Source organism: Larus michahellis, chromosome 1, assembly GCF_964199755.1.
Source record: "Larus michahellis chromosome 1, bLarMic1.1, whole genome shotgun sequence".
NCBI lineage: Eukaryota > Metazoa > Chordata > Aves > Charadriiformes > Laridae > Larus > Larus michahellis.
In genome coordinates, this window is record NC_133896.1 from 156606235 (window position 1) to 156631443 (window position 25209).

The window sequence follows — 25209 nt, forward strand, 5'->3', positions numbered from 1 at the left end:
GCAATGCTTCACTGTGTCTTGGTTCCTGCCCTGGGTAGCTAGTAACTGTTAACAGCAAAACATCACTGCAGGAGGGAGATCAAGGAAGCTTTAGACACAAAGCTTCATTTCCAAGCACATTACAACACACACAGACCTCAGGAGACACGTGTTTCCTACTCTGTGGTAAGAATCCAACTTCAAAATAAAACCTGAAGTGTCATTTACAAGTCCTTATAACTAAGTATCTTAGCAGCACTTTCAGAAAGCTATGTTTGGCAGGACAGACCAATATACTGACATTTCTCAGTAAGCAGCAATTTAGTGGAAGAGTTAACTTCTCCAGATCTCTGGTTGCTGATACACAGAAGCTGTACCTGTTTACAAACATAAAGTCCAAAACAAGGGGCTGTTCCGAAGATGCATACACAGTTCAACCTCACCTTTGTGTGACAGAGAAAAAAAACACACTTGTTTAAAATAACTCCACACTAAGGTTGTTTAAAGCTTTAAAGTAGAGCCAAACCAAAGCTTTAGTACTCATTAAACGATCAAATTTTTTAAGAGCAATCAGCAACACTAAGACATACAGAAAAAAAGTGTCTTTATTAGCATTGTTACAGGCAATGCATACATAAGAACTGATCCTTAAAGTGTACAACCCCCCAGCCAAGTTTAAAGCAAGAGAATCAGCAGATTGAGATCTATATTGTACACATGTGCAGTAACAGGATCTCTCTGGACCTTCCAACAGAAGAAACAGAAATCACTTTACAAAAAAAGGTAAATAAAAATAACACCCATTTTAAAAAAGTACCAGCTCCTAACAAGCTGGCAGAGCATCAAAAATATCAAACAGGGGAGTCGTCCAATCATAAAGAGTTCCTGTCAGGTTTGAGTATTGCGTTGTTCACACCCTGCATATGCCAGGCATCGAGTTTAAAGCTTAGTAAAAAATACACACCTAAGAGACATGGTGGAGTTCAGATTTTAAATTTCAATTCTGTCAGTTGTTACTAAATTCCTTTAGATGCATCATCAGTATAACTATCATCATCGCTGGATGGCAGCAGTACAAAGAATGAACCTTTTCCCTTTGTTAAGAGTTCTGAAATTGAGTCAGTGTGAATTAGCAACATCCCTCTCTGGAATCTTTAGCTGACATTACCTTATGCCAATTCCAAAAAAGCACCCTTAAAAACTTTTAGCTTGTTTCTAAGTGGGTAAATATTTAAACTAGTTAGCAAAATTAAACACCAGAATTTTCAGAAGTTATTTTTGTGCATAGTTAAATGCTGCAAGATGATTTCACATTTAATAAAGCAGACTTTAAGAAGAAGCAATTGGCAAGAAAAGGTGTTCCCTTACAATATCAATCTTAGCTCAGGGGAAATGTGTGGGGTTTTTTTGTCCCAGCTTCTTGCAATTGCTTTCATCTACACTGGGTTTTAGTGCAAGTCATTAAATTGTTTGATATCCAGCATGGCTCCTCTTTCTGCCAATCAAGTAAGCAATCAAGACAATTAGAACAAGACCAGCAAGGGCTGCACCAACTATTATAGGTATCAGCATGTTATTTTCATCCAGTTGACATTCTTCCACTGAAGAGAGAGAAAAAAGACCCATGTTAGGCACTAGTGCACCAACAGATGGCTATAGCCAGAACTTGAGCTTATGCTCTCACCACATTGATAAAACTGTCTAAAGTTAACTTCTAGCTTAGCTTGCTGACAACCAAAAGGAAGGGAAGTCCACTAATTATGATTGTCCGGCACAAAGTCTTTCTAGTAACAGTTATATGCACAATATAGAGATTCATAATAATTGATTCCTTCTCTAAGAACTGTTACTGTTAGACACAAGCTTAGCCATCATAAATAACATCCATGCAACTCCCCTAGCCATTTTGCTTTACCCACGGTCTCAGAGTACAACATTAACTAAAAGAGTCAGTAACTTCCCAGAACTTTGCCCCTTTCATGCAACTGTCTGCACAGAGTTAGGAGGGAAAGTTAGCGCTTTTCCTTAACTCTTCTCTGGACCACAAGGAAAAAGTCCTAAGTATTTCAAAGCTTTTTACATACTTTTCGCACTAGCCCCCACAACATCTGTAACAGGGCACGCAGAGACTAAGCGCAGCACCCACCAGCTGCCTTTTGACTACAGAATATTACATGTTTATATCAAAGGGCACTTCACAAATCTTCGGTTCCCCCCTCCACAAATGTAAACCTCTTACCTGCCCCAAATTTGTCTCCGTCAATCTTGAAAACCTGGATCTGAACATTAAATACGTTGACAAGGGCTTTGTCTGTGACCTGGAGATTCTCCTCTGCACTGCACTTGTAGGAGTTCCCCACTGTAGCTCTCAGCTCACTCATGCTGTTGTTCGATGCTTCAAACTTTGCAACTACATAAGAGAAAGTCATCTTATGGAATCCTGAAGAGCAGGAGCTGTAAGCTCATTGAGCTTAAATTCCATGCATTCATCCCCAACGTTTCTAACCCGTTACTTAATGCAGGCAACCCTTAATATTTATAGTAGTCGTCACTGAAAGCAGACTTAAAAGTCCCTACCTGTTGCTTCAGAAGGCAGAGTCGTGCTTACACTCACACCTTGCAGGAAGAATTTTTCAGTACTTGCATTCTTGTAAAAAAGAAACCAATAGTTATTTACATTCGTGATGTACAACATAAGCTGTTAACGCTCCAGTTCAATTCTGCACGCGTTTTAAGAAGGGTTTTCAAAGGGTAGTCCACAACTGGGATTATCACTCCAAGGAAGAGCTTAGTTGCACTTTTAGAGGGAAAAGCTATAGGAGGTACGCACCTTAGGGAAAATTACCACGGGGGAGGAAAGGGAGGCAGAGAAAGAGGGACTGTCACTCCTCAGCCTGCTGACTTGATCTCCACATTAAAGGTATAGTCCCAGCCATGCCTTGACCAGACTAGTGCAATGATCTCACCTGTGCTACAGATACAGCTTTAAAGGAGCTTGGTACCCCACGGAGATGTGGAGAGTCATTTAATAACAGGTCTAGGTGATCACGTTTGATCAATCCTGCGAGTATTAAAAGCAGTATGAAGCTGATGCACACAGTGGATTCAGTCCTCAAGGGTACACAGCTCTAATAGAGCGCTGAGGCAGGGCTGTGGGAAACAGGATTTCCAGCCATCATAGGAGTCCGTAAGACAAGCACACTTGGCTCTTGGGCTGTACACAGAATATTAATGAGAATTTAAGTCCAGTTCCAGACTCATACGATTAGATGAGACACCTATGTGTCACAGGCTATTCCTCTGCTACAGCAGAGCTGTTCCTGGTTTGGGCAAGATGCTTTAGAGAGCAGGCAATATAATCCTAAAAGAAATTCCCATTCCAAACGAAATAGATGTCTGTCTCTACATATGTTTGTGTACATACACATATATATTCTTTCCTCACAGGAGTTATCAAGTATTAAACCCTCTAAATCCTAGTACTAAAAAAAGAAAAGGAATTACTTACTCCCCTTCCTTTAGTTGCATCTTTTTTCTCTTGTACTTGCCCCAATTAGTTCTCTTACATGAGAAGTCCTGCAGACCCTACACACTTTGTCTAGAGATTCTTACCAATGCAAAGCGGAAGATAACCCTTGTTTTGTCAAAAGTCAGATTCAAGGCAGCAGATGTGTTGTCACATGTCCCAGAAGAAGTTGTATTATGTGGTATGAAATTCAGCAAATCCAATCCCATCTAGGGGAGAAGAAGATCAGTTACGACATTTGAAGAGACTAACACATCACCATACATTCAGTCAACTCCTAGCTTGCTTGTACTCACATGCATACAATGCTGTGTTTGCCCACACATTTTACAGACAACTGGGCAGATATGTGCAAGTTACCCGAGTTACCAGGCTGGTACAGAGAACAAAGGGCATCTTTGCATGCCTGAAAAAAAAAAGCTTTCTGCAGCCCATGGCCAATATCCTGCTGCCTTCTCCACACTAAACTTCTTTGGTCCTAGCAGCATAAGGAAAAACATTAGTAACCACCACTATGTTGGGGGCAACAAGCTATAAAATACTGCTTTGACATAACCAAGGGAACTGCCTGTGAACATGATCTTGCACGTCACTTCAGTTCAAAATGCTTTAGCTTTGCCCATGGTACATGATTTTATACTGTCCTGTATCTGCTGTGGGTAAATGCACTTGCTGAACGATCCAACAGAAACCTTCTGTAGCTCTTTAGTTGACCCTCATGTGACTGGAAAACCTATTTGCCACCTTCTCACTGGTCATTACCCTAGAAGTCAGCTGTTCCAGCAGAGCTAGAATGCCATGCTACAGGACACAGCTTACAGAATGTCACACGATTAAGGTGGCTAAAACACAGTCCATCCCAACCAGCTATGGTACAGCCACACAGCAGCTATCAGTGCTCATGCTTTTACCCCTCGGTCAGCAATAGATTCCTTCGTACCACCACATACAGCATTAAGCAGCTAAATCATATACAGACACCACCCTCCTCACACCAGGTCTTTCATCACCAAGATCCAACTTAAACTACACAAAAGCAGCCATAATTTGTTTGCCTGCATTCGTCCTCGTTACCTCAGATTAAGCCACAGGATAGGAAAAAGCAGCTTGTGATCAAAGGTCCTTATAACAAAGCTTTACTGAACATCAAGGTTTGCTGACCCTCGGTTATTGTTTCCTACTGAGCGCCCTCAGCGGTCCCTTTGGGATTATGCTCATAGCTTTGCTTTACTGGTTAGAAGGCAACAGGTTTGTTCATGACACAAGCTGGACTTTGCATCAACAATGGAGGGACAGAACCTGTGCCAGGGCTGGATCTTACAGAAACCATGTAGCATTTTTGCTGTTAAAATCAGCCATTAAGGAGCTCATAAGCATTAAAGTCAAACCCAAGCCTCTTCAGTGCTGTCTGAAAGTTAACAAAGTCACAAGCCTGTCCAGTTTTACAGTAATAATAATTTCCCCTTCTAGTAGTCATTCACTGTGTTCATTCAGGTGGCTCAGGCCAACTTGTTGTATTTTATTTAACAGTTTAAAAATCTTGTTTAGATGGCATCTTTGATAATAAGATTCCCCCTATTCATATCTTAATTTTTACTGCTTCTGTGGAATGGCCATATACACTTACTGGATTTGACAGACAAGTTTAATTCTCTTACTGAATGGAAAAATCTTTAATGACCACTTTTGGTAGAAGAGAACTGTTTGAATCATCACTCATCTAGTCCAAGTTAAACAACTCAAATAGAGGACAATCATGGATGAATACTACAAAGAACTGTGATTTTTATAGAAAAAAAGTTAGCCTGTAATAGTTTACCAAGTTTTCCCCAAAGAAGGAATCTGAAGGTTTTGAAGAAAGAAAAAAGTGTACCTTTCCATCTTTTTTCAGATAGGTGATATTAAGCTGTAACCCCATGTAGGCAAGTACACAGGTTCCATTTGAACCAGTCACATTGTATTTACCAACTGCAGGATTGGGGGGTGATGCAGTTGGTGCTGGGTTAGTTGTTGGAACCTGGCCAGTAGTCTGTTTAGGAGTTGTAGGCACTACAGCAGTAGTAGAGACCATATCTTCAGCACATTCTGTCTCTGGAGAGAAAGGAAAACAGTCAATACCAAAAAAAAAATAACCACACAGCTGTGTGATGCTCTACCTTTTTAATCCCCAAGGGAAAGGAGAATACAATTTTAAGTAGCTTTTCCCAATAAAAAAAGATAATAAAAGCTGAGAAACACAATGGTAAAGCCTTACCTAAAGTCTTGCTGAAAAGCGTGAGACGCTTTTAAAGCCTGGCATGTGAAAGCGACACCTCTGCTGTTATTTACAGAAGTTAACCACATGTGCTTTTATTCATGGGCATCGTTTCACTTCATCAAGTCAGGATAAGTAAGATACTGCTGTGTTGGCAGAGCCAGCGTTCCTGCTGTATGTTCACAGCAAGGCTGAGATGACTATCCCTCAGACACTCTGGGCACTTGCGTGCTAGAAATAAAAGAACAGTTCTCCTGCCTGTTGTTAAAGTGGTCTCCCAGGAGATGTGGTGTTCTCCTTCCCCTCCCTCCCTCAGTTACACTACCAGGCTGTGAGGACCCTATGTCATTATTTTGGCAATACCCACAGTAACATAAAATACCACTGGTTCTCTCAAGTCATTATAACAATGCTGAGGCTCTTCTACCCTTAACAAAGGGATTCTATGACACTGCTTCTGATGGCAAATGGTTTGCTATATCCTCTCCCTGTGCGTCTCACATCCACCCTTTCCTTTAGTCCTGCATTAGTAACCACACACCACCAGAGGGGTACAAGGCTGAGTGAAGATGTGCAAGACTGCCTTCTCTTTCCATCCAGTTCAGCAGCAACTTCCAAGGCAAAAGGAGAGAGAAAGAACAGTGACTGATTTATTTGCCAGCGTACTCAGAAGCACCTGGCAGTACAATCTTAACTTGATCTGGAAACCAAGAAGGTTCCTGCATTGAACATCTAAGCCAAAACCAAAGGTCATAGCGAAGACATTACTGTAGTAGAGGCTTTCATGTTCCAAGCCAAGGTCATCTCCCCATGTCAGGGATAACAGCTTGCAACTTTATAAGGATGACAACAACTGCAGCAGCAGTCAATTCTGTCTCAAAGGGCCTACTTCTAAAATTTAATCTATACATATCTTACAGATCCTAGATATTTAATAAACAGCCTCTGAACTTAAACAGCAATTTAACTTTCAGTTACAGCTCAGAAAGAGGAACTCTAATCACACCTTTGAGCTCACACAGATCCAACATAGCATCCTTTCCTATTTCTACTCCATTTCTGGAAAGTCATTTCTGAAAAGAGCAGAGCAAAGGTAGATGAACGGAGGAGTGACCCTATCTTTTGTAGGCTTAACAGATACTGGTCAGGTCCCAAAATGTGTTAATTTCCTAACAAATAAAACAAACATCAGCTTTACTTGGTACTTCAATGGAGAATTTCCCTCCATCTGCAAGACACAACACATACAGCCTCTTACTCAAGTTGGCAGAGATAGAAATGACCAAGTCACTTCAAGTGGAAGTTTGTCCTAGGGTGGAGTCTTGATATTTTTACTGAACTGATTTACAGCATATCTCCTCACAACTCTTCAAGACAGATTTGGAGATGAAACAAATTCTTATGTCTTTCTGACAGTTACAGGAAAGCAGCTGACAAAGCTACTAACAGATAAAATTAAAGCCTCCTTTTCTTCAGAGCTGCAGATAATCACTACCGTAACCCCAGTCACTGACTTCTAGGCACGCTGACAGAAGTTACCATTACTAGTGATGCACAGATGCGCTGAATACTGACTCTTCTTCCCTTCAATGAGCCTCACCCAGATCACCAGCAGAAATATTCACTAATGAAGGAGTTGCAGGGAAAAAAGGTTAAGGGAGAATTCCAGATCTAAAGTTTATCAATAACTAGCTGGCAAAAGGACATGGGAAGTCTCAAGCCTACAAGAGTGGAAAGAAGGAACTGATCTGGAAAGAGCAAGGTGATTCAGGGTCAAGATTTAAAAAAAAGATAAAGTGAGAATTCTTTAACCATCTGAATTAAAAAAAAAAAATCAAGAAAGAGAGCTCATTGTGCAGCAGAATAGAAAAAGAAATTACCTGTGCGCAGTCCCAAGACAATAATAAAAAGTTAGGGATGATAACTTCAGGAAAAAAACTAAGCATGGCAGTATGGGTAACAGGAATGTGGAAACAAACAAAAAACAAGTAAAAAACACCCCCAAACCTTGAACTCAGACCAAACAGCATCTACCCCAGGATCATAGGAAATCACGTGGTTTTTATGAGGACCAGTAGGTTCAAGACAGTGATACCACAGGATGGAGAAAAGCATCTCTGTGAAAGTGATCCTGTCAAATTAAAGTATGTATATTAATCTAAAAAGATAAGAAATTAGGAATAGAAAACAAAGGCTGACAAACTTATATTGCATATGGAACACCCAAAATAACGCAATACTGATTTTTTTTTAACCAAGGACTATGTAAGAACAGATAACAGGTGGCGTTAAAAATTATTACGCAGTAAGGAGATTTTATCGAAGTTGTATAGAAATTTGAAAACCGTCTTTTTCCAATATCATGGCTTATGTTCAAGCCTGCTGCCAAGTGATCACTTCTCATACTTATCTGGTATAACAACTGGATCAAGACACCATATTTAGAAAATGAGATGGTTCTGAAGACTGGCGCAATAGAAATCAGGTTGTTTTTTTTTTTTAAAGTTACAAATGTAGGTCCACATCTTTGCTGCAAACTAGTTCACTGAACGGAAAACACTGATCAAGAGAATGATACACACTGAAATCCGAACCACTCGCGTGAGACAGCCATAAAAGAAGTCAACTCCAGTATTGCCATGCATCAGACAAGGTATTTTTCAGAGACACAGGACAAGATATAGATACTCCTGTAGAAGGCACTTTTTCAATGTATCCATCGCATGCTGGCACTGACTACCCTAGTTTTTAAGATTCATTTCAACAGGTGCATAAATGAGATTAACAACATAAGAAAGAAAGGTTACATTTCCCAAAGGAGATCAGAGCTCTTACTTGCCCCAAAAGTAAGGCAAAGATTTATCACTCCCTAAGATACCACAGGTGATCAAACATCAAGAGCCATATAAACTGAAGACTGTTGCCACAGAAGCCAAGGACATGAACACACCATGAAGTTGTTTGTCTTCTAATCAGTATAGCAGTCAAATGAAAAAATCCTTTTCAATACAAGCAATCAGGACAAAAAGTGATTTTGTGATTGAGCCTGACAGAGAAAGAACATCACTGTTACAGCTTACGTAAGGCCTCCTGTAGAAGATGAACATAACTGCTCCCTATAGACCAGTTCTCTACTGTCTGACATTATATCACTAATCTTCCCCAGAGCACACAGTAACTAGTTCAAACTACTTTGGTAGAGGCATAATGCTTGGAAGTTATCAGATACTTCTTAAAACTAGTATTGTGGCCACGTGCCCAGTCGACCTACTGCAGCACATGTTTACACCCATAAATACTCGTGAACAGAAGGAATGTTCCCTAATACCTGTACAAAACCCATGGGAAAACAGCACGCTGTCTTCTAGCCATGGATGCTGACACCCCTACAGAGAAAACCTGAGGCAGGTCTATTCATTTCAAAAGATGCTGCTCTCAGAGCTTTAGATCCAGTTTGTACCTGCCTAAACATGATTACTCAGGACTTAAAAAGAAATAATCTGTTATTGGAAATATTACCTCACCAAGTAAATTTTCTGCTACAAGATACCTACTGTTCAGACTGAAAGTGCCATTTGTGAGATAGGCTTCCAAAGTAACATTGCTAAAAGTAACGTTCGCATTCTTCATATTGACTTGCTTGGAGGTGATGCACCTGTATTTTGTGCCCAGATGTGCCTGAATAGTAGTTTTATGTGATACTTTCTTTGTTCCTCCTGTAAAAAGATTACATTGCATTAGTATGTAACAGTATTTACATAAACAAATCGATATTACATCTGGAAGGGTTACAAAATGAGAACAGCAAGCTTTTGTTTTACCTGCAGTTGAATTATGGAATAAAGTTGCATCTGACAGATTGTAGTGGAAAACTATCTCTTCGACTTGGTACTTGTCTGCATTTTCTGAGAAATTCAGGCTTAGTGAATGTCCTGCTCCAAAACCCAATACCAGAACTGGCTGAGATGTGTTACCATTACCACATGAGCTCTCTTGCTCTACTGTAGCATTTTGCGGAAGAAAGAAGTGTGCAAACTGTGGGGCAGAAAACAAAACACTTGTAAATGGGACAATGTAACAGCTTTTCCTAACTGCTTCTTAAATATCCTAGGAAACTGTTACAAAGCATACAGTTGACATTCATATATAAGATGTCTACTTATACACCTGTATATAGCAAGTAGCATGTTGCTGACACTTGGATTTCTAAGAACATCGTTCTCTGAAATTTGAGGACAAAACAGTACATACTCACAGCACCTCTGAGACTCCCCCCCGCCCCCCCAAACTAGCACTATGAATTCATAGGTACTTCTGTACTAGGTGAATCAAATCTGGCAAACTCTGGACATGTGAAGAAATGGGAGAATTTAAGCTTTGTTTCTTGTAGTACAATTGAGTAAGAAGAAAAGCAAGTGTTACAGCCCACATAGTTTACTACATACTGGGAAGTAACTTGGTACCTGAAGACCAATATAATTGATGTTGTATTGTCTGTATTGTATTGTATCCTGGAAAGTTCTGAGCTTACTGCTTACAAGAAGAAACAGACAAAAACATGTTATGAAAGCAGTCACCTCTGAACGCAAACTTGCATACCAGTATCAACAGGATTTCAGACCATCAGCACCACTGAAAAAGTGGACTATGCAACGTAACTCTCAGCTCAAATCACATACAGAAAGCGCACGACCAGCAAAGCAGTGGGATTTTTTAATCTGATATTACAGTGATAGCTAGGAAGAAAAAAAATCAACTTCAAAAGTGCCTCAAAACATGCAACTGCAATGAGATTATAAGTAATCCACAACCCCTGTTCAGTAAAGATACCAAAAAAAGTAAACTGAACAGCAGAGTATTTGTGAATAAAAAATTTTAACTTTCCTTTAACAGGCTTTTGCTGTTAATATGGAACAACTTGTATGCACTGCACTGGTCTGTAGATACACTGAAAGCTAGATATTTGCTCTGCGAGAAGATCACAGATTTCAGGGAAGTTTAAAAGCTACGTGCCAACAGCAATTTCAGTTCCAATTTAGTCCATGTAAGTATGACCAAATTCACAAACAAATGGCAGCATTTTTTTTCTTTATAGTTCCAATGAAAGCCATTTTTGCTACCAATAGGACTGGTGTGGAATTTCAGTCACAAAAGTAATTTCACACATGTATCGTTTGTGGTGGTTTCAAGCGGCCTTAACCCTGTTTAATGAGAAGCAGCATCAGTAATAAAGAAATGAAAAGCTGATGCAACTGGACTGGGAGGAGGGAAATCTTTACTGAAGTAGTTTTTCACGCTTAAATATTTGTTCAAAGTTTAAAGACTGCATACGTGCAGAAATACCACAGTTTATAAAGACAAGTTAGAGACAAGCAGTGAGATAACCCCTTACCTCTTTTTGCCCATTGCTTTTGTATTCCACTGAGAAGGCTACTGTCAGATCAGCGATTATGCAGACCTTACCACTTGAATCTTTCACCTCAAATGAAGAGGAAGCCTGTAAAAAGCCTGTTAAGAACAGTAAGTGGTTAACTTGGTATCATGTAAGTTTTTATTTTTGATCCCAAAGAGACAAATATGTACAACCGCACCTTTTAGGAGTACATCCTAAACAGCATCTGAGTTTGGAAACTTGGGCATTAACAGTCTCTATACTAGCTTCAACATCACTAACAGAGGACAAATTTAACACACCATTTATAAAAAGACAAAGCCACACAAACCAAAACTGTTGACATGCTGGGTCCTCAGAGGATAAGAAAAACTCGCAACAAACACGAGCCATACTGTTGAAGGCAGACACTCAGTGTTCACCCTACACAGCAACTATTTTGCAAGCTTCAGCCAGAATTGACTTAGCATATTTGATCCTGCATGCCTATTAATGCTCAGCCTTCCCCGCTGCAGCACACCACGCAGCCTTCATTCCCGCTGTACCAGGACACTCAGCTGTACATGCACTGAATGCAGCATTTAGAAAGCTTGGATTGACTGCAGATGTTTTGGAGGGACTGCCAAAAATAGCACGATGGAGCGTGCCACCCTTGCCAGGAGAACTTCTCTTTACTGTCATCACACTCTCTGCATTTGAGAGGAGGATGGGGGCCAAGACCTTGACACAGACTGAGGTTATGTCTTCCTGACTGGTTTAAGCTAACCTCAGATTGAGCTGATGACAAAAGCATGCTTTCCCCCCACCACCACCCCCCGGCTTGCTCCCCTCCAGCCCTAGCACTCGGAACACTAGTACAACTGACCACACTAGTACTGACTTAACAGGGTAACAGCCTGTGTCTAGAAGAGCATGGGATCATCCTTTCTGACAGCAGTGTGGGCTTAGACCAGCATCCACTGACAATGAAGCTTCACCTAGAGGATGCACTGCAGCAGGTTGGATACAGCCAGAAATCCAGCTCTCTCATACATCATTTGCAGTAAGGGCTAACAGGACAGTGCTCCTGTTATCTGAAATCATACCAAGGTGTTCCGAGTTCTTTATTGACAAGCATTTTTTTTTATTTTTCTGGTTCTCAATCACCACACACACACACACCTGAAGCAAACCTCACTGCAAAAAGCCCACACCATTTACATGCTAGCACTTTATCAGCTTGCATTTGCAACAACTGCACTCTTGCAGAAAACCTGATAAAAAAAAGCAGTTGCCATAAACCACTATCTCAAGCAAGTAAGCTTTAAAGAGTCAAACATGCTAATCCATTCAACTGCTGATACAGCAAAAAGATTCAGATGAGGGATTATCCATTACCTAAGCTTCCCTCTCCAAGAAGTTTTCAAAAAGCAAGTCCCAATTTTAAAACTTTTCACTACAAAACTAAGGTGTGTACAATTGTATTAAGACCATTATTAGGAAAAATTGGACTTTTGTCAGCTGGACTTTGGTTGAAGGTCCTTCAGTTGTAAGAACACATTGGAAAGAATTTCTCTGGCACTCAGCAAGTATTTTCCCTTGTTGCCTTCCCCTTAGCAACAATATATCCTCCCCCAGCACCAAAGGGGATCAAAACTTAAGCTAGAATTCATACACTTTACCCAGTTGTTTAAAGAGTCTAGACTTGAAACCAGAGATAGACAGAAGAAAGAACTTGATTAAGAATGGATAGTGTAGAAAACTGATATTTCAAAGGAAAACTGTCCTACCTTTTCCTTTATGTCCAGCTCAATGTTCAATAAGGAACATATATTCACAAAGAAAATGTTATTTATTGCAGCTCAGAGCAGTTCTAGAAACAGTCAGTGTCCTTCCACATGAAAGTTCCAATTTGCAAAGTTTCCTTCAATTTGAATTTACATCTGGAACTTGTGTACATTTTACTCAAGCACTTGTTTTCTCAAAAGCAAGCTACTTACACTTTCTTGAAAGTTTCTAGCACAGCTTAAATAACAGTGTAAAAGCAGCGAGTAAGAGTCCATGGCTAGTTGAACTAACACTACCAGTGGAAAACACGCTAGGGTGAAAGCCTTCAGTGTGCATGATGACTACCTTGTTTGACAGCTATTAAAAATCTTCACAATTTCAGAGCTAAAAATAAACAAGTAATAGGCAGCAAAAGAATGAAAGAAGAAAAAAACAGTTTTAAAAAGAAATGCAGATGAAAAAAAGACTGAAAAACAATTAAGAAAAATATTGCTGACCTGAAGGAAAACGTGACAGACCTGCCCATTATAGATGATTCAGAGAACAACAAAAGACAATGCAGAGGTACCAGAAAGCACCAAATGGAAGACAGATTCTGGGAATGAGGAGCTGACAAATTACCCTCAGGAAGTTTAAATAATATAGTGTGAACAACCAGTAAAAAATACCATCTGCATAACTACTAGATTTTTGCAAGGTTAAGTCCACACCATGATACGAATCCTGATTTATTTTTTTTTTTTTAAGTGTGGAACAAACACTATAAAGCCCTATTCCTCCTTAAATGCTGAGCGGCTGCTGGATTTGCAGTGTCAGTGATGAGACAGATGTATCCAGCACGAGACACTGAGCTGTCCCCAGTGAAGTGGCAAGGGGGCTGTTCCACTGCGAGTAAGCCGACATGCACAAGGATGGCAACTGGAGAGAGTACTGTGCTGCTGCATCATCCGCTCCCACGGTCTTGGAGGAATGCAGATGAAACAGTGAAACATAAGGGACACAGGGGCAAAGAAAAATTAGCAAAACCACCACCGAAGAACAAATCAAGACACTGAAGGAAAGAAGGTCCTGCCTACTCTTTGCTCCAGCCAGTTTAAGGCAGAGGAACAGCTCGCTGGGTTTGGCAGGAAAGCAGCTGTTGAGTTTGTGAAGGCAGTTTCGGTGTCGACTAGTGATTAATGCATGAATCATCACCAGCCCACAAATAGTAAGAGCCTACAGCCAAAATGTCAAGAATACAGAAAAGCAAACTGATGTTGAATCAATCTGTCCTGGGAATATTCCTAATTAAGTTACATAAAGTATTGCTCAATTTTATCATGGCATATCTACAAGTTGAGAATATTGCTTGTACTTCTCATAACAGTATCATTTTTTGCTATTTAACACAAAAACTGGTACAACCTCCAGTTTAACTTCAGACTTTAAACGCTCTTCTTGATAAACTGCAGCACCTTACGTGACAACTAGCTGTGGTAGAGCAAGTGCTGTACTTCAGATATATACTGCTGAACAGCTCCTAGAACTTTTCAGTAGCAAAAAGTTAAGTTTTGTGAAGTTCATTATTCATTTGGCTGGAAATACTACATTATATATCTAGTAGAGGAATCCCCAAAAATGTACTAGCAAAGAAATTTCACTTAGTTGAGATGCTTCCTTTATATTCTAATACATTCCAAAAAAGGGCTGTTCATGTATTTATTCTAGCTGCATATTTTCAAGTGAAAATCATAAAATAATCTCTCCCTTTAGACCTAATTTCTGAAATTATAGTCTCATGCAAGAAAACATTGAAGGTAAAACTGTTGAAGCAAGGCTAATATTTTACTTGAATTAAATCCAGCATCCTTCCTTATCTAACCTACCTACATCAAAAAAACCCAAGCAGAGTATATTAACACTCCGAGATACAATAACCAAGTCAAACAAAACTACTACCTTCTTGATTATATAACAATTTGCCTTAAAGAAACCTATCACAAAAAGTTTGTTTTGTTAGTTTTGAGTTTAAAACAATCTAGCACATTTGAACAACCTAAACCTGAGCTCTTTGGAATATGCCTCTCAGAATTGCAGGATTCCCCATCTCTTGACCACACAAAGATGCTTTCAGGTTTCAACCTTTTTATAATCAAAATCCTGTTTGCCAAGTACAGCTACCCTTGGGTTACTCTCCCATATAATGGAAAGCTACTAAGGGAGAAAGATTAATGGTTGTTGTGCTCCAAAAAAGCAAGCATTTATTAATGGCAATTGTTTACACTGTCTGCTTGCAGAGAGGACTTCAGTTACTATAGTTAATGATTTACTTTATCTCCAGTTTTTATTAGAAACATGGAACACTGACAAAAAGGATCTCAAAACACAAAAGCTACTTTTATGTAATCTGGGTTTTGTTACTATATTCATGCTTCCTGCATAAGTAAAAGCTTATTTAGTATTTTTCTGCCTCCCCCTTGGAAGAAAGGGCAGCAAGCCATCCAAATCCACCTGGGCACATATTCCACATCACTAGTAGTTTAAGTGATACAGGTATCTAGCGGATGGGACTGTCTGCAGTTCCAGTGAGTGACTATGGCGTTAGGGAGGAAAAGCGTGGTTGCAGCGTAGCCCAGCTAACTGCTCCCCACAAGCGCTGCGACAGTGGGTCAGAGTATCACACCCACAGCCTGCTCATACACATCAAAGACTCTCCTCGGCTACAGCCTACCCTGTAATTACTGCGCGGCAGTACTCTGAAAGTAAGGGACGCTTGCTGACTGATGCCGGCACCGCACTATCACTCGTACCCAAGCTACCGCCCTGCTGTGCTGCCCTGCACCTTTGCCCAGATGTTCTTTGGGTTCTAGATAAGAGACACTGGTTCTTATCTAAAGAAGGTTTATTTCCCACTGTACACATGAACAGAAGTGCCCAGTAATTTACTCGTTCTGATCATTCGGAAGGATCCTGTCATCTCAGTGCCATTTTGTGAACAAAGTAGAGACCTTAGTCACCACTTCAGACTCTCAGATCTATGCCAGGGAAGAGAATGGAAAATCCATGAGGAGTTATGCTCTCCTCCAATCCCTTGTCTTCTAACATAAGCACCACTCCCAGAGGGACACCTGGTACAAGTCCCTTCTCAGAAGACCAAGTCAAGACTTCCTTAGGATACAGAATCCGCACTACCTTGGGATAGTACAGAAAAAAAAAGAACTTAAAAAATAATGTATTTTTTTAAAGATCACACTATTTACCAACCCTAAAATTTCTGGGGAACAACTGAAAGCAGGAAAGTCCCTTGACAGACTTGATGCATGAACCACTTTGCTTGAGACAAGATGGTCTCCATAAAATTATGAGTTATACCTCTCTGTCACCAATGGACTCAGAAGGCTGGCTATCTGGAAAGTATAGCAGGAAAAGACAAGGCTGGACTCACTTCAACTGCTGTTGGACACACTTGAACACAAACAGTGGCAGAAAAGGGGAAACAGAGCTTAATTCAAGGATGGATGAGAGTACTTTAAGGGAGAAGAGAATCAGCTGCACTTGTGCAGGTGCAGCACCTGATTATCTCAAGTTCCTGATCCAACCCTAGAAGATGCATCCTTGCCAACTAACAGGGACAAATTCATGCAGTCTCAGATTATATTTTTGATATTGTTGATCTCCATTACAGCAGTAAACATTTTGTTTCTCAATTCAAGTTTGCAGATGAATAACCTCTGTCTTTAAAAACAAATTTATACAAGTACAAAAACATTATAAAGGAAAGGCTATTTAGCAGTTGTACACTTGCCATTTGGCCAGAGAATTGCACAATTGCATCAAGTCTAGTCACATGAAGCTTCTTTACAGTTTCCTATCTAGAGGAAGGAAGTCCTGGGCTAGCTCTACAGCAGCTGATTACATGAGTCCACCAGGAGGTCTGAACTCCCGTGGCTAGATCTTTTTCAGCATTCACACAAGTTCATTTTGCACTCGCTCTGGTTAGTGCTGCTGTATCACACCACAAAACTAACACATCCTTCAAGGCAGCTGGCAGCTCCAAACAACAATTTGGAGGAAGGAGCACTGTGCTGACAATTTAAAGAGAAAGCCTCCCCAGAGGAGAGGTTATTAGAAAAAAAGATAATAGAACAACTGCCTGAGTAAAACCACTCTCCTAGTCCTATTGAGAAGAGAGTAGATCTCACCCCTACCAAGGAAAGTAAAGATATACACAGACTGAATTCTGCCTTGTTAAGAAATCAGAAGCTACTGAAGTTCAATACAAAAAACCCTCAATATATTAAGTGCAGACTACTGTGCTCACACCTGAACACTGGAGAGGGAACAGCTAGACAAGTGCCTGCTGCTCAGAGCTCAACCACATTTGAAACTCTGTACTCTACTGCCAAGGAACTACTAACTCTCACACTGAATTACAGTAGAAAAAGCAGTACTGACAGCCAGTGGTGCCATCAAGTGACAGAGAAGGTTAAGAAGCTGTTACCCTTAGATGGAGGAAGGCGATACCAGCCCATCTTCAAGTCAGGTGTACAAAAACCATGGAAGCCTGATGTACCAGAACATAAGATACATTTTAAAACAGTAGGCCTATAATTTCAAATTAAGATGATGTAACAAAGTGTTCAAACAGCTGTTGTAGCTAATGCCACTCACATACCCAAAAGGGCCTCCTGCCACACTAAAGAGAATAAACACTAAAAAATTCATTATAGCACCAAGGTTTCTCAAAGAATTTCCAAATAATCATGTCTTGAGAGAAAAGACAAACTGTTACATTAAGCTGCAACAAGCAAAGGCAAGGCGTGCCTTCTTAGGGCTAGAAGTTATCTTTAAGACATAGAAAGGCTTAACAGAAATAACAGTAGCCAAATTCTCAATAAAATATCCATCTTTTCTTTGAGTAGGGTTCCTCTATACCTAGTTATATCTGCTGATTAGAAATCATCCTATTCACTACAGAACAATCTAGAAGTAGGTTACACCAAAAATGAAACTTCTAAGTCAGCCTGAACAGGAATCTCGGGAGCATATCATGTCTTGGAAGCAGCTTGTCAGGGAACCTCTGGAGTCCTTACTCAGCAAGTAAGAAGTTACTCTACAAGTCAAAAAAGCTGCTGAAGTCAAAGCGGAGTACCCGATCACATGACAACAGGCTTGGGACTTGCACAGGAATTCAGATCCTTAGAGACTGTGTCAACACACTTAAAGAAGCTATCAAGCAAATACTATGTTAAGGGCAGCATGTGGTAAAACAATGTTTCAAAAGTCACACAATGTAAAAGTGGTTGTATTCTGGGAAAACTACTTGATACCCAGTCTCAGTTCTATACAGCTAGCAATGCCAAAACTGAGGAAAACAATACAACACCAAGTTACTCACTGGCTGGAATTTATTATCCAAGTTTCTCTCAGCCACCCCTACACTGGTAGTAAGGTTTGAAATTCCCCTTCAGACTAGAGTTGTGCAATAGAAACACGTGGACTATGTGTCAATAACTGCAATGGCATTATGCTACCTTTTCAAACTCATTTTTCCTTCCCCAAATCTCAGACACTTCATTATTTACTCACCAAATCCATGCCTGACTCTAAACTTAGATTTTCAGAAATGTTTTCTCTGATGTGTCTGTGTTTCAGTAAGGAAGAAAACTACAGGTGCTCTAAGACCCAAAGAGCACAAGAAGCTCTGCTGGGCTTGGCACAAAACCCAACTGACCCATTGTGCTCGACAGCAGACAAGCACCATCTTCCTCCGTATTTCAAAAAAGCAGCAGCAGCTGTTTGAAGGGAGGTACTTCATTTCCCATAGCCCCCTCTCCCTGTATTTATCACTGTATTACCAGAATCTTTCTTCATTCTATATGCACGTTTGATATTTGTGAGGAAATTCATCACGAAACACTTAATGCTGACATACAAAATATTCAGCTTAGTGCTTGCTGCTCAATGTGAATGGAAAACTGAAACAGTAAGCGAGGCGTGGTGAGGTATTCTGGAGGGGAAAAAAACTTCTATTGTTCCAAAAATCAAGGTATTGCCAAACAAGCTTTCACATCTGACCCACCCATGCTAATCCTTCAGCCTCCTGTGATCATTGCCTTATCCTCATCTGTGTTCACTCAGATGACTAAAAGGCTGCAAACAAGCTAAAAACATCAGAATTCAGCTCGTATCTTCTCATTATCTCATATTCTTCTCCCCTCCCTCACTCAGCCCACAGCCTACATACACTCTGTTAGAAGATGGCAGAGGCTATCTATACTCCAAGGAGGGGTCCCTATTTGCACCACAAAGTTTTCCTGTGAGATTGTAGGATAAAGTTATGTAGAAAAACCCAGCCACCAGCCACTGGTACAAAGCCCTGACTGTCAGTAAACAGTTACTCTGTAGTAAAATAAACTAGTTTGTTGCCTCAGCTGCAGAAACCCAACACATTTTACACACCAGAAAGTGACAAAGCTAATGCACAAAATTGTGCCTGTAACTGCTAATTAAGCACGGGAAGACTACTACAGTCCCAGAAAATATTATCTGTGGTACCACTTAAAAACTATGCAGACTGATTAAAAGGCAAATAAAAGCAATTCTTCATTTAAGCCATAACTATACTAAACAAGCAATACAAAGAATTCTCACTATAACACCAGATCAACGCCACTTTAGTTGTCAATCCTAAAAAGCAAGTCAGACAGCACTGCAAGTCACTGTGCTCACTAGACTGGCTCACAAGAGCTGGATATTTGAACTGCTCAGTGCCCCCTGTGAGTGACATCTTTCAGGGTCAGTGAAAATGACGTACCATCAACAATGATAAAGATATTTGCTACCAAATGAATGTTAGAAGAGTTTCAGAGGCTGTCATAATCTCCAAAATGACAGCAGATAACCATTCTCAACTGCTGCTTTACTCAAGAAATTTTTTTTGCTAGCTGCTGAAGAAGTCTCCTTTGCTGCCAAAGCCACATTTCAGAAACTTGATAGTGTCGCATGATGTGGCTTTCAAGGCAAGAAACCTAAAGCAAGGTAGTTATCAGTAAACAAGCCAGTCACACTTCCCCGTAAAATAGTCTTGCTGCACTAACAAACCTTCTCTTCAAGGCACTAAAAATCTCTCCGTTTCGGCAACATTTCAGATTTCACTTAAGATACGGCAGGATAAAAGCCATTAAGTAGGGGAGCATTACGGGCCCTATAGAAAAGGGCAACTCCCTAGCCATGACATCAGTAGTTCCTGCGTTTCCATATCTCCTGAGAGGTAAAGGCGTATTCCCAGGTTCTTCCCGGACCCCTGCCCCTGGACCCACTGCAGATGCTCCGATGAGCGTTCCCGGGCGCTACACCGTTCCCCCCCAGCCAACGCGCAGCCGCCACCGCCTCCTCTCCGTCCTCCCCCCGCACCTCCCGCGGTTGTCGGAGGTTCCCTCCGCAGGGAGGGGGAAAGACGACCTCCTCAGAGGATCTGGGTCGCGGCCCAGCCGGGTACCGCCGCTGGGAGGCCCGGTCGTGCCCCGCCGCGGGTCAGAGCTACCGCCCCGGAATGGCAACAGCAGGTGGGAGCCGGCGGGCGGGTGGGTTTCCAGCGACAGCCGGCGCGCAGGTGCCGCGTCCAGCAGCGCCGCCGCTCCCGGGGCCGCCCCAGGCCTCCGCGACACACACTCCCCACAACCCCCGTCCCGCTCCGCTCCCCCGCCGGGCACCACAGGCCGCGGCCGCCCCCTTCACCCCCCCCCCCCCTCCGCCCCGTCCTTACCGAGCAGGGCGGCCGCCGCGAGCAGCCCCCGCGCGCCGGGCGCCCGAGCCATGGCGGAAGCAAGGGACGGGGCGAGGCGGCACCGGCGGGAGCGGGGCGAGGAGGGGGGAACGGTGGCGGCGGGGGGCGGAGGCGGCGGCGGCGTCGCACCGCGCTGGGGAGACTAGCGACAGCCCCGGCCGGTCATATGGCCTCTGACGTCACCCGCCCCGCCCCAGCGCCGTCACGTGACCCAGAGCCGCGGGCGCCCCCCGGGGGGGGTCTCGCGAGAGCAGGGGGGCGGGGCTCGCGCTCCCAACGGCCGCCCCTGAGGCGGGACGGGCGCCGGGGCGGGGGCGGTGCGGCCGTGGCGTCGGCGGGAGGGTTGGTGCCCACGCAGGGCCGTGTGCGTGTGCAGGGGGGCGTTCACGGTTGTGTGGGGAACGCGCCTGTGTGAGCGCGGGTGGGGGGTTTTCACGCGCGGGTGGCAAGCGCGTGGGGCGCCGACCTGTCCTTCGGCGCGGGGCCTGGGGGCATGTGAGGGGCGGCGGGTGGTCACTTGCTGCTCGCCATCGCACTCCGGGGCACACGCGTGTACCCAGCACCATCCGCCCAGGCTGACGCAGTGCAGCCCCAGGCCCTGCTCGCTGACAGCACTAACGCGTGGGCCTGGGGCTTCTCAGGGTTCCTCGTCGTCGAGGCCCACCACGGGCTGAACACAGGCTTGGCCCTGGGGTACTACTGCCCTGGCACAGGCCACCTGCCCGGCTCTCACCTGAGGCACGCAGGTTTGGCAGTGGGCATTCGGAGGTCTGGGGTCCCTCTGAACTGTCGTACGTCTTTTCCCTGTAACTCGCGTCAGATCGGAGCTGTGGGGAACATCAGGCCCAGGTCAGCCTTACCAGCTCTAGGCATTTAACTGGTTCCCAGCTGGGGGGGAATGCAGCACCGACAGCCCTGTGTTAAAGGGGAGGTGATAGAGTAGCATCAGAAATGGCTTCAGTGAGCAATTAACCCACCTAAGTTCTGTATTGCTTCCAGAATGTGTTTCTTGCCACTGAGTTTAAAGGCAGTCTAAGGTGAATGCAGTCAATCTTGCTTAGAATTAATCCAGTCCCAGTTTTATAAAAGCACTGGAAGTTAATGATCTATTATCTCTGAAGTGATGCATCTATGTGTGTATACCTGTGCATACGTAACAATTCACATGCCTCTTCCAAGCCAAAACAGAGACTGATAATAACTTGTGGTTGCATGGGTAAAATTAATTGCACTTTCACATAGTTTCTGATGTCTGATGTTTTTATAAACAAGAGTTTTAAGAAACCCTTTTTTTTAAAAAAAAAACCTAGGAGAAAAAAAGAGGCAGAGTTAGTCTATCAGCATTCTCAGATGTAAGCATAGTAACGAAGATAGGGAGCCCAGGGCATTTGATCACTTTGTAATTCAATGCTCTTATCTAAGCTGTTAAGGGTAGACTTTCTTCATCTGAAACCTCTGAAGTACTTATTTTGCTACTGAAATCCTATTTCTAGTACTACTGGAAAGTGTGCCAATAGCAGGGTACTTCTGCTTTCTGAAAATGACTGCCATGTCGTCCCTCTCATTACAGCGTACTCCAGATTAATCAGTTCTGAGACAGAATCATTTATGCTCCCAAGGTGCCTTAGTACATTTTTACTTAGAACCAATTTGAAATGCAATTTAGCTACTACCAGCTGCTAAAGTCAAGTGCAGTTGCTCTAAACTTGATGACCTTTCCCTGGCATTTGTCTCAGTTCACTTAACACTTCCTATTTCCCAAAAACATCCTGGAGAAGTTTATTTGCTCTTCAGGGTAGCTTGGGGATCTGCCTTTCTTTTTCAGTGTTATTTCTACAAACAGACATTTCTTTCTTAATGCTGCATTTTTATCTGTGCATTTTTAGAGACATGTTTTTGTTTGTTTTCTTTTCCCTGCAGCACTTCTACCAATCTTTGTTCATGCCATGTATTGCCAAAAGCAGAAGTTAGCTTGAAAAAGGACATAAGGAACAGCTCTGGTCAAGTGTTTGAATGAGTCATCTGCAGAGAGTTGAGGTTAATGGAGGTGGGACATCATCTGTTCTCATTTTTTGATCGCTGTTTTTGGAACCTGCACTGGGAGTGGAGGAAGGTCTGTGGACTACTTGAAGTCTGCCAGAAAACAAAAGAGAGAGGGATGCCCAACGCCAGGTTTAAATTTGCTGTGCAGTAGTCTGCCCCTCTACTGGAAAACTGGTGTCTATAAATTGAAAAATAACATATGCCTAGATAACTACCAATTCATACAGAAGTTGCATCAAGCAACAGCATTGCGGCAAGAAACTGGTAAGTAAAGAACATAAGGCTATCAGTAGAGAATGATGTTGATCTTACGTGCTGTGGATCGTTAGCTTACTAAGCCTTCTGTAGTGCTGTAGGGACTGCACGAAACCCAATCTCTATGTCATTGTCAGCAGAAATATTACCACAGTGTTTGTTAGCCTGTTTTCCTAATGAAACAAGTCTTATGCAACCATGTTGGCAATCAGCCTCATGGCTCACTAACTTGTTGGCCAACATCAATCAAACTTGATAGCAGGGTAATACATATACAAACATAAAGTTACAGCTTCTGTCAAAGCTGGTATATAGACATCCCAGACATCCAAATAAGTGCTGTCATTGGGGGAAATGTAGTCCATACCCAGCCCATACGCATTTTGTTTGACAGAGCTGCTGCCTAACCAACACGCACACGGTTCTGGATTAATCATGACACACCTCCTGGCTCTGAAGAGCCATGGACACAGAATGGCTGCTTCTGGGGAAGAACATGGGAAATACCCACAAGATCTAGGAGCCATCACTACACCACAAACTGTTCTGCAAAGTTGAGGCAGAGTACTAGCATGGAAGACAGAGCACAGGCTGGGAATTTTTACCAGGAAAGACTTTCCACAAAACATGACTCCGTTTTTCCTATAGCCTTTTGCTGTGTATTATCTCACTTTACTCGGTTATTTTCTTTCTGAAAAGACTTGCTGGGAATAGATAACCAAGATTATAGTACAGAGTCCACTCTCCCTAACACACCTGCCAAAGATCATAAACCTACAAATAGGTCTATCTGCATAACAAATCGATGCACTAAAGTTGCTTGAAAGGTGTGTAATTTTTGTTTTTTCAAAGATGTACAGCACAAAGAAAGGAAGAAAGAAGATGCAGCAAACCAAGGGAGTTAAATGATAAACCCAAGTTCAGATGAAGGAATACAGAAAAAGCTAAAATACAGAACTAAGAAAACAGGACACACAGAGTGGGCAGGAAGGAGAGCTGGAATTGCCAGACTTGGGAAGCACCTGCAACTTGTCCATCAGCCTGCATTCTCACACTCGCTTTCCCTCAGGAAATGTTGAGCTAGATGACAGGATGCCACATTTAGGAAGATTTTTAAATACATGTATGTTGGGACAAGTTATCTGAATGTTTAAGTTTAACCAAGTTAAATTGAAAGGTTTTGGTAAGTTTGGAGAGCCCCCACCTGTATCCCAGATTTCTGCTGTTATTTTTGTCATATCATAGAAGCTGCTACACAATTTGTTCCAAGGATGCTGAATTGCCAAGATCCAGGTTTTCAAGACATCTTCTGAATGTAGATGCATTACAGAGGAAATCTGTTACTTTGCTGCAGCCTGATGAAGTCTTCAACACTGGGTGATCTTCCAGGAAGAAACATTTAGCAGCCTCTGCCCTGTGGGCACAAATACACTCGGGGGCATGGGAACCAAATAGCCGGCATCAAACCAGTTGAGAGTGGATGCTCGGCCAAACTCTAGCACCAGCTACGAAAAAGCCATCAAATGCAGCTGTTCTGCTATGAAGAAGTGATTACCATGCTGACTAATATATTAAGTGCTTACTTGTTTGGTTCAGCACATAAAAAATCCGAGGAAGAAAAATTTGAGGAAATCAAATTAAAAATGGGGACCTGAGAAAAAGAGAGTCACAATCATCTGGCCTGTCAATCTCTCCCATCGCTTTTTATCCTCTGAAGCCACTTTCAGATCCATTTGGAAGAGTAAAAATCTTCAGAGATCGTGACATTCTCGGTAGGTTTGGTGGGTAAGGGGATGGGGTGGATATGAGCAGCTCGATAAAGACTGAGCTCCCAATGCTCCCACAAGCACAAAGGCAGAACTAAGCAGACAAACCCTCTGCGGTACTGCTGCCTGAGGTTATTTGGGGGGTATGATACAGTAGGGGACCAAGGTCATGCATCACAGAAAGACAGGCTTCATTATTTCCACTGCTCGTGGAACAACTCATTTTTAATTGCCATGCTAGAGTAATTTGGCTCAAGAGTTATAGTCTATGGCAATTAAAAACGGCACATCTTGGCACTTTTAATCAATTAACATTGCTTCATGGCAGAACCATTTCAATCATCTTCAGGATAACACCACTGCTTTTAATTTATTGTTTAAAACCATTGAACCAGGGAGTTTGAGTTCAGAAAGGGAAGGCGGTACTCATTCACTGCTTGGTATCAGTTACTGCATACT

General features: G+C 42.3%; 1 protein-coding gene and 1 long non-coding RNA gene across 3 annotated transcripts; one reads left to right on the plus strand and one right to left on the minus strand.

The window, feature by feature from the left end:
• Positions 1-566: 566 nt before the first annotated feature.
• LAMP1 (lysosomal associated membrane protein 1) lies at positions 567-20899 on the minus strand. Its single transcript, XM_074560999.1, has 9 exons — positions 20666-20899; positions 11152-11267; positions 9581-9794; positions 9314-9475; positions 5379-5596; positions 3592-3714; positions 2557-2626; positions 2219-2389; positions 567-1580 (listed from the first exon to the last, which is right to left on the minus strand). The coding sequence occupies exons 1-9, from the start codon at positions 20715-20717 to the stop codon at positions 1441-1443; spliced, it is 1266 nt and encodes a 421-aa protein (XP_074417100.1). The 5' UTR covers positions 20718-20899; the 3' UTR covers positions 567-1440.
• Positions 20319-24756, plus strand: LOC141732300 (uncharacterized). Of its 2 annotated transcripts, none has more exons than XR_012584061.1 (3): positions 20319-20465; positions 22607-22993; positions 23837-24756. It is a non-coding gene; the product is annotated as an uncharacterized LOC141732300 (long non-coding RNA). The 2 variants fall into 2 exon arrangements; XR_012584060.1 differs by lacking the exon at positions 20319-20465 and adding an exon at positions 20940-21050.
• The last annotated feature ends 453 nt before the right edge of the window (positions 24757-25209 follow it).